The following is a 14,448-nucleotide window of genomic DNA, read 5'->3' as shown; positions in this document are numbered from 1 at the left end:
GCCGAAATGGTGGCCGGGCTCAGCCTTAGAGATAGGGTAAGGAGCTTGGAGTCGAGTCGCTGCTCCTTCGTGTCGAAAAAGGAGTCAGCTGAGGTGGTTCGGGCATCTAGTCAGGATGCCTCCTGGACGCCTCCCATTAGAGGTTTTCCGGGCACGTCCAACTGGTAGGAGGCCCCGGGGAAGACCGAGGACACGCTGGAGGGATTATATCTCCCGGCTGGTCTTGGAACGCCTCGGGATCCCCCAGAATGAGCTGGAAAGTGCTGCGGGTGAGAGGGAAGCCTGGGTCGGCCTGCTGCCACCGCGACCCGACCCCGGATAAGCGGGTGATAATGGATATATATATATATATATATATATATATATATATATATATATATATATATATAAAAACTGATTGTCCAGTCGAACAAAGCTTCACCGTTTGGCCGGGGGAAGCCGTCCATCACGGACAAAAAGAATAACCCGTTTCTTTGTTCAGAGCTCTGCCGTTGATCAGGTGAACATGTTTGGAACGTTCTGGAGACAAGCGATATGACAAGCCATCAGGGGAGGGGGTGGAAGCCAGACATGACAAGTTACAGCTGCTGCCAGTATTCAATCGTGTACTCTTTATATTTTTGCAACGTCCACCTGTTTAGTACCACACAGCCTCCCAGCAGGAACCATCAGACCAGCTGCTGCTTTCCCAGTAGAAGATGAGATTGGCTTCGATAGCGCCGCGTTGTTTACGTCTCGAAGTTGTCGTCTGCTGCGTGAAAGCGGTCGTCTTGACTGAGCCACCAGCGGGGGAGGAAGTTGGTGTCAGACAAAGACCTCAGGCCGACAAGTTTATCATCAGGACATCTTAATAATTCTCTCTCTTTTTTTTTTAAACAAATCGGTAAAGGTCAGGCTCTGGTTGACATTCTCACAGCAAATGTCCAAAATCCCAAAGCTTTAAAATGACACACGTTAAAAAGCGAACAGAAGCAAGTCACTCATCAAATGAAACTCTGGAACAATTACACGTTTGGTGGTTTTGCTTGATTATTTGGTTTCCCCAATTTAGAAACATAATTATGTAAAGACTCATGCACATTTTCCATATTAACGGCACCATTATACTCATCAAATTCTAACCCTAAAGGGCGCTCAAAAAGAAATTGGGACTACTGATCATGAGTCAGGAAATACTTGTCAAGTAAATGAGTAAACAAGGCGCAGAAGAAGGAAAACAAACAAAAAAACAACAATGTGATTTGGCTATTTTACCTTTTATTTTGTTAATTTAAACATTTGAAGGATTTATTGGAAAGAAGTGTGTGTGTCAAGTTCTAAAACTACTCAGTAAAATGCTAAAAGTACAAATTGAGATTAGCATAATATTAAAGTGTTGTTTTAGTTTAGGATTTAATTTTCCTCAATTTAATATTTTCCACAATAAATGAACTGACAACAAAGTAAAACATTAATCATTACAGAATAATAATAATAAATTACTTTCCATCAACTTGTGACAGATGTTAAACACCAGTACACATTCAGATAAAAAGAAAAAAAAACTGTTTCTTCTTTTAAAAACAAGATTTGACTGCAAGACTTTATTCAGCTCCGACAGTAAAAGCAGCTAAAAAACCCTAAAAGGTTGCTCCCCAAGACGCGGTGTGGAAACGACTGATTTTACAAATAAGCAAAGTCTATTTAGTCTTACTATATAAGAAATATCATCCAACTAAATTATTATGTACAGGCTTCTTGATCATCTCATTGTGAATCCCAGTAAAAGATGGCTGTGCTATTCACAGTCCTGTTGTTCCCTCTACAAAACAAAGTGTGAGAATCAACGGCTACGTTCACGTTACAGTACAAGACATTTAGTCACATATAAAGTAGACGAGGACACAACACATTTAAACATACATATGGACACCTACGGTAAAAAGCAGGACTAAGATTCCTCTTTGATTGGAGTGCATCCGGAGAAAAAGCTGTTCTGAAAACTGGTCAGGAGTCTTTTCTTCTTCCTGAGGAAGCTGATTGTTGTTCTGTCCTTCTCATCGTCATCCTCCTCTTCCTCCTCTGGCAAGATCGGTTTCCTGACCAACTTCAGGTCAGCAGTGGCATGCCCCAAGTCTCCGATGTCTTTTAGCGCCTGAAATAGTGCACATTAGTAAACCATTAGTCTGTACTGATTACACCCTGGAACGTTCCCGTGGCAACAAGCATTACAGACAAGATACTAATATATAAATATTCTTCAGAAGGAGCCGGCTCACCTTCTTCGTGGGTGTACAGGACGGCGGCTTAAAGAACGTGGTGTTGTCCGGGCTGTCGAAGGCGGGATCTTCAAGACACGCCGAGTCTCTGGAGGCGCTTTCCGTCTGACTCGCATCCTGAAAGGAATAAAAAGTCAAAATAATTAGGACATTGCGTATGGTTCTTTATTGTATCGTCATAAAAGCCTCCAATAACTTCAGGGTACTCAAGTCAAAACTGTCTAGAAAGAAGAAGCTGATGTAATAAATTACACATTAGTCTGTTCAACTAGTACTACGTTATTACAGTTTATTAATGATTCATTTCTAATGACGGCAACATATCTAATATTTCTACTCTGGTGATGAAATAAATTAGTAATTACAAATAGTCCAATAATAACGTTGGTTTTGAGGGTTATTCTCATGCGTGCCTGACAAAACTATGACATGTCAAAAAGTCTGTGCCACACACACACACACACACACACACACACACGTAGATGACTTACCTCAGCAAGTACCTGGTTATCCATATTTCGACATTTCTCGTGATCACACTGGCAGTTCTCCCCGCACGTCATCTTTCCTTTGCGGCATCGGCACTGCTTGTTGCCGCAGCGACCTTTACACGCACACTAGAGAGAGAAATCATGAACATCTCTTTGCAACATAAGTAAACAAACTATCTTGATCCTCAAAATACAAATAAAGACGTTTACAGCTCGGCACCGGAGGAAATGTGTGCTTTTTAATAACTTATCGAGTGCGTGTTGAGTATGGAGAAATGAGAAGACATTTCATTAGCAGGCTGATTTAATATCCGGGACATAATTTGTTCTTACCCTTCATGATCTGTCTGTTGACAGACGGCGCCTACGCACACACAATCCTAATCTCAGGCTTACCCCGGTTGCTTTTGGTTTCTTTGAGGTCCTGCGTATCTTTTCAGGTTTCTTAGGGCACCACTCGGCCGGTTCCCCCTCATTCTCGTCCTCGCTGGGAGACATCAGCTCTTCGATGTCGATCGTCGTATCCAGCGGCGCTTTAGCTGTGGTGAAGCGCTTTGCTTTAGGCTGGTTGGGCCGAAACACCAAGAAAGTTAAAACACACTTTGGACTTTAAAATGAATATCCCTAAAGCTCTCAGAATTTCACATCTCATCTTCTTGAAAAGAAAAGAGATTTTCCACAGAATAATTCACATTAGGCGCTCTTTCAGTTAAACTCTGGTCCTGACTAAATCATGTTCAAAGACTATGACATTGGAAATAATAATCAGCCCACATCCTTTAGAAACCGAAGTAACCTTGTATGAAAACAACAAACAGGAAGGTAGAATATGTGCAATTACTTTTGGAGGAACATAATCATACGAGTCATTCAGGCTCTTATCATTGTTGGTCGTCGGCGCAAGGACTTTCTTTCCACTTGTCAGGCGGAGCAATGAGAGTTTCTGTGGAGGAAAGAACATGGTTGTATTTGAGGTACACACACACGCGCACGCACACTGTGCCGCTCCACGGTTCGCGTTTCTTGCCCGAAGCCGTGCTCGATGTAATTCAGTTATGGCTGTTGCAAATGATTTGTCATCTGATCTTTACAATCAACTGAAAGTCAGTTTATTTTCAACAGCTGACCTGAAGTCAGTTCACTCATCAGTGTGGTAGACGCCATTGCAGTGGTTCTCAACCTTTTTCAGTGTTATATAAGTACCCCTTGACCAGTGCAAAGCATTGTTGGTTGAAAAGATGCAATACACAGCACTGTGCTATTAGTGTCTCATTTAATATAGAAGATATACAATTCAGTTGTATATCTTTATTATTATATTATTTATTAAATAAGGATTGTGAGTACCTTCACATGCCCACATTTGAAAACCACTGCATGTTATTAATCTCATATAAGTAACCTTTACATTAAACAAGATTGGACTAAATTATAAAGCGTACCTCTCTATATTGCTCATTCTGCTCCACCAGCGTCTGGTTCTGCTCACTTAATTCTTGGAGCTTTTCAAGCTCTTCTTCCTGAAATGATGTGACAAATAACCACTATTAACTTTTTTGTTTCTCCTACAAAACGAGGGAAAGAAATGTAGTCAAATTGTTGATTGAACACTTTTCTTTTTAGCTGGTTGAGACAAACCTGAAATTTGAGGCGCTGGAGAAGTTCCTTCTCCTTTGAACTCTCCTCGTCCTTCTGCTTCGCCTCATCGGACTTCTCACATATGGGATTGCTCTGTAGCTGATTAAGGAGGTAATGGACCTGTAAAAAAAAAGAAAGAAAGAAAAAAAGCTTTTAAAGAAAAGAACATAGGTCTTTAAAGAGATATGCCCATTGGTATCCTAGTAAACGTGATGCACACCTTCTCCTGATGCCCCTGCTCTAGTTCCACCAGCTGCTGCTGGTGCTCCATGTCCATGGTGGACATCACGTTTCTTTCATCATTCAACATCTTCTTTAAATCTTGTACATTCCCCGCCTCCTGTTTGAGCTCGCTCTCCAGCTTTCCACTGGCTGTTTTCGCAGACACCAGCTAAATAAAAAAAAAGGGAAATATTTATTTTTGGAAACACAAACAGCAACAAATGAATGGACGTTTACTAATTTAACAGCTGTGAAATTAAAAAGGTGAGAGCATTTGCTGACCTCGGACATGAGGACCTTGACGGCATACTTGGCATCGACTATGCTTGGGATGCTGTCGAGGCGCTGTTTCAAACGCCCCTCGCCGTCAGCCACAAGAACTTTCTGCTGAAGGTCGGCTATCTGGGCATTCCTGTTGGGATACAAATCACTCTTCAAATCTTAACAATTCCTGCAACCAGGTACAAAATCAGTTCAGCGTTTCCTGTCGATACTTCGGTTGAAATCCTGCGAGCGCATTTAATGCTGTGTAGATGAGGAGCACCTATTAGAAAGTAGAGATTTTCGTTCAAGCAGTTCAATGCAGTGGCTGCGTCGCCTTGTCGGACTCACCTGAGGCCGATCTCCGTCTCCAGGTTCTCCACCTGTTTGGTCAAAGGCGTCTCCAGCGCCCCCTGGGTCTCCAGCTCGGAGATGATCAGTGTCCGACGCTGCACGGAAGGACACCACGGAGAAAAGGATTGATTCTTCTACTTCGCTGCTGCACTGGATGTCTCAATTATTCTCAAACGAAATGCTGGTGCGTGCTCAACCGTAAACAATTTACTCACCCTTATTTTGGCGGCAGGTCGGTCCCCTGCCTCGATCTGCTGTTTGAGGTGGTGGATGTCCTGAGCCAAGACCTTCCTGTCCTCCAGCAGATCGTTGAGGTGGCGCCGGGCCTCCTCTGTGCTCACCATCACCTCCACTTCATTAAGAAGCCATGTCTGATCACATAAAGGCAATCACAGAGTTACTCGAGCAACATCCTCGTCGTCTAATCTGGATCCCTTTGGGTTATACATTTACACAATAATACTGTTCCCTCGAACCAAGTTGTACTACCTTCAGTCTCGCAGCAGTTCCCTCCATTCCTCTGTTGCGTTTATCCGATGCCTCGCTTCGCTTCTGTAGCGCATCTTTCAACCGCTTGTTTGCAGCTGCAGCCTGTGGGGGGGGAAAATGATTTCCAGTTACATTTAATTCTAAAGGGTCAGACATTTTCTGCATAGTCAAACTGGCGAGAAAGACAACAGACCAGGAGGCCTCACCTCCTCAGTTTTACGACGCAAAACATTGGCTTGTTTCTGGAAATCCCGCTCAAGTTTAAGCAACTCATACTGGCGTTTACGATCCTGTGAAACAGATTCAACAAATAAAACGCTGAGGTTTATGAAACCAAGTAATACAAGATTTAGCAGCAAGATATAATGATTTGAGGAAAATGTTGATTAAAGAAAATGCGCTGGAACTCGACGCACCTTCTCCTTCAGCTGCAGCACCTCTCGGTCCTTCTTGCTCTTCCAGTTTCTGAATTTCTCAGAGTCGTCCCTCATCTGCCTCATCAGCTGTGTCCGCTGGCTCTTCATGGACTGTGGGAACAAAGAGTTACTGTGCTTCGATTTGGCAACTAAAAATCAGCAATGCTCTTTGCCAACTCAGTTGCCATGATGAAGCCAAGTGGCATTAGTAGAATATTTTTCACATTTCATTTTACCGCCTCACGATGTTCTAGATACTCAAATTATTGCATCCAAGTACAACGATATATTGTCATTGCTATTTGGTTTAAATGTTACATTAACAAAAAAAAACTAAGTGCATTTTTGTATTATTGAAATGGCTTTTCGACCCAAGAATGGTCTACTTAGTTCTAACATCTCAGTAACAATATCTTTGGTATGAGCACAATCATACAGATATTAGAGAAGCATCCATCGAGAAAGGTTTACACTTCACGTACACAATGCGCCCTTCCCTATCAAAGGAACTACGTGTAAAGAAAAACACTGGGCACCTGTATCTCGTGCATGAGGTTGCCAACTTTCTTAACGGAGGACTCCTTGAGTTTCAGCAGTTTGGACTGCTCAAGAAGCTTCTTCTTCATGTCCACCAGCTGGCACTCGAGCTCCTGCAGTCTCTTCCTCCGCTGCTCACTCAGCCTGAAAGAAGGTGATGCACGTCAGATGAAGCAGCAAGTAAAAAAAGTGAAGGCTGGTACTGATGGTACTGTATTTTTTTGGTCAAAACAAAATCAGTAATACTTTTACCAAATTATGAAGCTACAGACACCAAAAACTAAATCAAAGTGTTCATACTTAGCCTGGTTAGAGTCTTTCTTTACAGACTGAAGTTCCAAAACGAGACCCTCTTTCTCCTTCAGCAGAGAGTCCACCGCGGTTTGGAGAGACTGTACATTTTTCTGTAAGACATTGTGTCAAGAAGATTAAAAACCTCTATTTCAGAACCAATAAAAAAAATATATGTCTCATTGTTAGTATAATCAAAGATAAAGTGCTTTAAACTAATTACAACTCTCATGGGAACCCAGCCCCACAGGTTATACCTTGGGTGTCGCACTTCACCGCTTATTCTGACTAATGCGTGGTACAGCATCACGCGGTGAAATCAAATGTGTAGTTTGCAGTGCTAACTGTACATTCATCTCTGTTTAAATATGAGTCAGGAAAAAATTTTCCCTCTAAAAAGATCACGTCACCACAGCCAAGGATGCTCGAGCTTTTATTTCATGGTAACTTTAAAAAACATTATAATAAGCAGAATCCTCAGGGTGTCCCAGCTCTTCCGCTGACATCTGATACCATAGCACCCCTTAACATTCATAATAAAAAGCGTTGGTATTTGACGTCCAACTGGTTTACTGAAATTGCTGTTTTTAATGTGCTTCAGTGTTTCCCCTGCTCTTCGTCTCTCTCCTCTGCACCATAACTGCATCGCAAAATTAATGACTTAATAACACAAAATGCATCAAATTAAATTAAATTGAGAGAGTGCCTACCTGCTGCTCCGATTGCATCGGCTCCAACTGGGTGTCATTCTGGCACATTTTCCTCACAAAAGCTTCCTTCAAGCTCAACACTTTGTTAAGCTCGATCAGTTCCTTGGAGAGCTGAGCCTGTCGCAGTGCATGATGGGTAGTCCCCTCTGGGAAGTCCTTCCCAACAATGCCGGTGACATCCTGTTTAATGTGTTAGAAGTGGGAAACATCTTAATATACATCCATTTCAGAGATAAAGTAAAAAGCTAAACAGACAGACTTTATTATTTAAACAATAAGTGTGTTCAAGGATAGAAATGCCTTACTACGGTAAATTTCATAAATAAAAAAACACATGATCATTATCCGTACATTTACAAAATGTGCACGTTCAGAGTAATGGGAAGGACAGCACTGCAGAGTTCTTAATTTTGTAAAGTATATTTGATATGAATCAACATTCAATGCGAACACCAATGAACAAAAGCGTCAACGTACTGCGTCGTCATTTTTACTGCCATTGCCGGACAGCTCCGGTCCATCCTCTCCTGCAGCCATAGCGTCGATGGAGGCGGTGATGCCATCACTCTCATTCTTAGGGAAAACAATAAATAGTAAACCATATTATTCAGTATTACAAACGTTCAATCAACGATGCTGGATTCATAATGAGATGATTTCTGTACCTTGAGCTCTAAGACGATGTCTTGCAGGTTCCTCATCACCTCAATGTTCTCCTTCAACTCCTGGTCCTCCAGTGTCTCCAACACCTTCTCGAGATCCACAGTACAGCTGAAATAACGGTTAATAAAGAGCGCGGCTCAATATGATCATTGTGGAATTGGTCAACAACAAAAAAATCATCATAAAAACCAACCAAAGCCTTATAAACTCACGCTGCATGGTCCCTCAGTTGCTCCATTCTGCTTTGTAGTTTCTCATTTGTATGCTCCGTCTATAGAATTAAGCAAACGCAATGTGAGAAACGTGATGCATGACATTGCAAAACGGTGAAATGTGAGAGAAACGTTAAAGATAAACCACAGACTAGAAATTTTTTTTTCCTTTTTATTATTATACATTATATATATATTTTTTTTAACAGCGACTTTGGATGAAGTATTAGGAAATGTTGGTGCAGTGTTGCTCACCATAATTATCTTCTCAAACATGAAGGCAGTCTGTCCCACTGCCTCGCTCAGCTCCCGGCTTAGTTTATTGTTCTCTTCCTGCAGCGTGCGATTCCTTTCCAACAGCTTAGTCACCTTTACCGTTGACTCTGGTCTGGGACAGAGGAGGGGGGGGGGGGTGACCTCATCACACCTTTCACTCAGTGAGGAAGAGAAGACCGAATGCAAATGATCCTGCAGCATCGTTATTATTCCCCCTTCAGCTCCTTGGAAAGGCCATTAGTCAGCCCCCCCCCAAACTGGGCTTTGCTGTGGGTGATACTTTCTCTGGGTGCATTCATCGCACATCCTGGTTTATTGGAAAAATTGTTATGTCTTACCCAGAGAGCACTGGAGCGACTCCTCCACGGGCATGAAGTAACATCACCTGCAGCTCCTGAACCTAAACAAGTAAATAAATCAAGACATTTATAAAATGTATGGTGTGTATCATTTATTTATTAATTATCATCACCACTGTTTGTCCTATCAATCTTCTACAAAGAATTTGAACTTGTAAACAAGTAACTGAAGTGCATTTAACTTCAGTTATCTCACAGTACCTGTTGTTTTAAGCGGTTTGTTTCTGCAACTCTTGGGTCAACGTTGACGACAGGTTTGTTTTTAATCTTGCGAGCTCGGTCAGCGTAGCGCAGCGTGTTGATGGTTTCTTCCATGTTCGAGTCTGCAGGACTGATGCATGCGATCATCAACGTGTGACTATTGCCTCCCAGAGAGTCTGATGACAAACAAGAAAGCAATTCACCAAAGTGCTGAGTAAAATCATTCTGCCGTCATTTACCCTGTTGAATCGTTGGTAATTTGAACAAGCTGATGGTTTTTATGTGTATTAACCAGTAATTGTGTCATATTTGCCTGAGATAAATACAAAAGCAAAGTTATACACAGATCCCGTTCAGCATTTACCAACATTACACGTTGCCAGTAAACAAAGCCATCAGTAAAGCAGAGTGAAAGACTTTCCACGAGACAATAAAAGCCAAGAGAAGCAGCCTTGATTTGCTCGTGCTTGAAGGTCCAGAAAGGAAAGATGGCATCGGAGAATAATGACCACCGAGTACCTTTTGAACATGTAAACCAAAGCTTACCTTGTAGCAGGCGGGTGAGCTTGGAGTCTCTGTAAGGAACAAAGCTACTTTTCTTGCTTTCATCCCCCAAGGCACTGATCACATTACCCAAAGACAAAAGGCCACGATTGATGCTGATGCCTGAAGAGGAAAATGAGCAGCATCAAAAACAGAAACGCTGTTATTAAGGTCACTTTGGCAAAAACAAAAGAGCCAACACAGAGATACCACACTACACCATATAGCTTTGGGAGAACCATACATTGAGAGTTGACAACTTTTAGATATTTAGTTTACCTTCTTTTAAACGATCTCCCTCCGCTTTGGTTTTCTTTTGCCTTTCTGAACCAGCCAGATCCACTAGGTGCAATTTTGAAACAACCGAGTCGGCTCTGCAAATACAAGATTACACAAATATTCAAACAATCCTTCCCCACCATTCCAGTTTAAAATAATGTATTTGTACTTCACCCTAATAACATCAAACCCTTCCTCTGGGCTTCACTATTTAATGAGGAAGAGGACAGAAAACATAAGCTGGTTCCAATAAATCAAAATCTGATAATAGAACAAAAAAGACTTTATAAAGAATGAATGCAACATTAAAATATTAGGTCTAGAATAAAGTAACAGCCCAAATAGAATATTTACAGAGAATGTATATGTAGTGTTGATCCATATACCTTCCAATAAATCAGACACCCTGTATTTTTGAGAGAGAGCTTTACAATTTTAGGTTCCTCGTCAAAGCGATCCAGATGTCCCTTTCTACTTCTCTCATCACTAAATATATACATGTGAATCAAAAGTGATCCACCTAAAGCTATGCAGATGTATTCGATTGTTTAACCGAATGCATTACAATGCGATTGTGTGAGAAGACACCACCACACTGACTTGTCTGTCCCCCTGCGCTGCTCCAGCGTGATGGTGAAGATGGCATGCGAGCGCGAGGAAGCAGCGTTCATCGCCGTGGAGGCCACGGTGCGAGCTGAATTTCCAACCTCCAGACAACCCACCATCTCTTGGGCAGTGGACACCTGCCTCTCAGTTAAACCCACAATCTGGGGAACAGGATATTTTCAGGTGAAACGAAAGCTTACACACCATTATTATTCTACACGACTATACTGATTTAAAAAGGTGTCACCAAGGAATAGAATGGGGTTTATCTTTCCATCTATTCTTAGCTTCAAAGAATTGTGACAGTATGTGCATTCATTCTTGTAAACATGTCAGTCACTTACCTTAATGCCTTCTTTAGGGTCTTCCCTGATGCAGAGGCCTGCTTTATCTTTAGATGGACACAGCAAGTCCAATATATCTTCATTATAGATCTACAATTGAAAAGGAAAAAGGCATGTGTAAATTACTTAAAGAAAAAAGTATCTGCTGAAAGCCAAAGAACCCAATACATTTCTAAAAGACATGAAAACAAAGTGTAAACAACATTTCCACCAACCTCCAGGTAAGATACTGCCAGACAGAATTCACAGGCTGTCCTCTTATCCTTCTCCTCAAAGATCCTTCTGATAACTCGTGGAATAACTCCGACTGAAGGATCATTTTCTTGAGCTGATGTGTATGTACCTCCCATGGAGAAGGTCTTCCCTGATCCCGTCTGCCCGTATGCAAGAACTGTGGCATGGTAGCCTACAAAATAGACAAATTAGTGAGAATGAAAAAATTATTAAAAAGAAATACGAAAAATAAATAAATATCTCTATACCTATCTAAAAAAAAAACTTTACATTTTTTAATTATGTTTTTCATTTGTGTGCCGCCTATGGTCAGGCAAGTCCCCACTGAAGTGTCCGAGTAAAACCACAAATTATATGCTCCACAATCGGTTATGTTACGGGGGTAAAAACAAGAAGATAATTTTCTCCCTGAATTCAATGAATCGTTGTGTTGAAAAAAAAGAAAAAAAGAAAGAAGGTACGAATTACCTTTGAAAAGTCCACACAACAAGGGGGACACAGTTGAATTGAAGACCTCTTCTTGTTCAGCAGTGGGATCGAATACATAATCATAAGTGAACGCCTTCTCTGTGCCAACGATCACCTGAAAACAAGAATTTGGTTATTGTTACAGACAACATAGTGTAGATTCATGGCCCTTAAAGAAAAGAAAACACTGTATATACACACACACACATATGGCTATAATAGAGGTGGTTCTAAACATTACACTGAAACACACTGAAAAACGATATGTCCCTAAGATGTTGAGCACAGACCTGCGGCTGTCCAGGCACAAAAGTCAGACAGCACTGACAGCCCTCGTTGTTTTCTTTAGGGACCAACGGGCGGCACCGCAAGGCGACCCTCACTGGGATCCCCTTATCATCCTCATTCGTCATGATGCAAATCAATATACCTAGGAATAAAAGAAACAGAAACGGTTATCATGAAACCAAGCAATGGCTGTCCGGTCATGTGACGGAAAATATTGAAACGTCCTTCCTTGTCAATTTCGTGACACCACCCAAATTTAACAGTGTCAAGACGGACTGCAATGGCAGATGTGGAGATACTGTAGAAATGAATTGCAGAAAAGATCTAAATGACAATAGTTGCTACTGACCTCATTTGTAAAGACACCGAAACCTGATATGCTTAAAAGTTATAAACCACTATGTTGAATGATACTGTCATGAACTTACTACACTATAGCTGAAAAGTTAAGTGATACATGCATATGTACATTACTTAACATTGCCTTACAATAACAAGAATCACCAGGAAGAACATTGCACAGACAACACACTGAATAAAAAAACAATGTATTGTGTGCTTCAGTGGTTGCAATTAGTTAGGGCAAGGTTAACTGACAAATAACCACACTGGACAGGATTTTCCAATAAATAACGACGCCTAAAGACCATCCTCCGTTCAGACAGATCAAAACCGAGCTGTGTAATAAGCAGGAGTTGTTATGGAAATGTACTTTTACTCAATCGTATCCAAAAGCCCCTTAGCGAACTGTTAACTGTCACGTTAATGTACCTCACGTTACCGTTGAGGGGAAACAAGCTACCAGCTAACTAAATAGTTAGTGGCCGTTAAAGTGCTTGTTTATTGAATTTAAAACAGGGCCGGTGGGCAAATGAAGTCTTCAACCCCGCTGACATGTTGTGGTAAAGTTTAGTTTGTCGTCGGTCCGCCGTTACCGTTAACCTAGCTAGGCTAGCGTTAACGTTAGTTACGAGCGACACGACGACTTCAACGTTGACGTAACGTTACCTTCACGTCTCCTCCAGGGCCGAAGTTTAGATATCACACAAACTGCATTCAGTGGTTCTAGTTGACAAAGTTCAGCATTAATACAAAACACTTCGTGCGAGTTTCGGCCGACTTGATGGAGTGCGGTCCTTCGCCCGTCCAAGTGCTTTGAGACGGGTGTTGATACTGCCCGCCACTTTCAAACACAGGCTCCTCCTCCTCCTTCTTCTTCTACTGGTGGTTTTATTGCAGCGTCAACGCAACTGCGCAGCGTTACTGCCCTCAACAGGAAAAAAGAAAAAAACACACTATTTGTACAATACTGCAACAAAGATTAACATATAAAAAAATCCTGGTTTAATCTTTCACCTTGATTATTTTTACTATACAGTACACACATGCATTCAGCTTCTAATGTCTTTATTTGTCACCCATTTCCCTTCACGGTTGTTGAACCTGTGTCTTCTCAGAGAGATTCCTGTTTTTTGTGTTGGCGCATTCAGTCAACTGATAGAAAGGAGGGTGGTTTTAGAATAAAAATCATGGAGATTTTGAGCACCAAAAACTCAAAAGGGTTCGGTTAATTCCGACTGTGGAAATAAATAATCTTGTCTTAAATGATTCAGCATTCACATGTTTGTAACAATTAGCGGAGCACATATCAGATTACTGATTCAGCCGTGAGAATGATAACATTTAAATGCATTCTATTAATCAAGTGGACTAAATGAATACCCAAGTTTGCAGGGTTAACATACGTCACTGAAGCCTCTGACTTCAAGGCAGGAGGTGAATCAGTGACTGTATTTTCTACTGCTAAATTCAGAGGATCATGATTGCAATTCAAAATTAGGGTGTGGACCGAGAGAACAAGCGTCAACACATTGTGCAAGAACCAGCATGCATGGGACCCAGTAATTGTGTATAAGATAGACATGCTATGATAAGAAAAAAAAGGCTCAGGAGAGGGTTTTTTATTCGAATAATTGCTTGAAGAGGAGGACAATACGGCAGAAGGGAAGCCGATGAGATGAGTGTTCAGCCCGCTGATGGAAAATAGGGAGTGACTCTCCGTTCTGGATGAAAGAGAAAGGCCATTACGCTGAGAGCCAGAGGGAATGACAACATCTGAGTCCAGATAAAGTGATAAGGGTATCTGCAGAGAAGAGAGAGCTACAGCAGGCAATACACTGCCAGAAGACAGAGCACGGACTTGTGTCACATTTCTGTGCTGCTGATAAGCTGCGTTAGTTGTTTCCAGAAAATCCACCAAAAGATGATTTTCACAATGCTGCGTCACACAAATGGTTCTTCATCCACT

The 14,448-nt window shown here is 41.6% G+C and overlaps 1 protein-coding gene across 1 annotated transcript; it reads right to left on the bottom strand.

The window, feature by feature from the left end:
• Positions 1–1,237: 1,237 nt before the first annotated feature.
• On the bottom strand, positions 1,238–13,376 carry kif4 (kinesin family member 4). Its single transcript, XM_034550259.1, has 31 exons — positions 13,149–13,376; positions 12,143–12,282; positions 11,853–11,967; positions 11,366–11,556; positions 11,151–11,240; positions 10,801–10,967; positions 10,201–10,295; positions 9,925–10,044; positions 9,379–9,554; positions 9,157–9,218; positions 8,798–8,930; positions 8,543–8,601; positions 8,333–8,438; positions 8,145–8,240; positions 7,668–7,847; positions 6,967–7,070; positions 6,666–6,810; positions 6,130–6,240; positions 5,920–6,003; positions 5,714–5,815; positions 5,440–5,595; positions 5,222–5,319; positions 4,892–5,021; positions 4,608–4,778; positions 4,388–4,507; positions 4,192–4,269; positions 3,591–3,692; positions 3,146–3,313; positions 2,750–2,875; positions 2,259–2,375; positions 1,238–2,134 (listed from the first exon to the last, which is right to left on the bottom strand). The coding sequence occupies exons 2-31, from the start codon at positions 12,263–12,265 to the stop codon at positions 1,931–1,933; spliced, it is 3,729 nt and encodes a 1,242-aa protein (XP_034406150.1). The 5' UTR covers positions 12,266–12,282; positions 13,149–13,376; the 3' UTR covers positions 1,238–1,930.
• Positions 13,377–14,448: the final 1,072 nt, after the last annotated feature.

The sequence above is a fragment of the Cyclopterus lumpus genome, chromosome 14 (assembly GCF_009769545.1).
Source record: "Cyclopterus lumpus isolate fCycLum1 chromosome 14, fCycLum1.pri, whole genome shotgun sequence".
In the NCBI taxonomy this organism is placed as follows: Eukaryota; Metazoa; Chordata; class Actinopteri; order Perciformes; family Cyclopteridae; genus Cyclopterus; species Cyclopterus lumpus.
The sequence above is the reverse complement of the archived record's forward strand: the minus strand, read 5'-3'. Positions and strand labels throughout refer to the sequence as shown.

Coding starts and splice junctions, on each gene's coding strand:
- kif4 (XM_034550259.1), bottom strand. CDS start 12,265: ATGACGAATGAGGATGATAAGGGGATCCCAGTGAGGGTCGCCTTGCGG. Junction 7,848..8,144: donor GCAGTAAAAATGACGACGCA/GTACGTTGACGC, acceptor CACATTAAACAG/GATGTCACCGGCATTGTTGG. Junction 5,816..5,919: donor TGCGTCGTAAAACTGAGGAG/GTGAGGCCTCCT, acceptor CCCCCCCCACAG/GCTGCAGCTGCAAACAAGCG.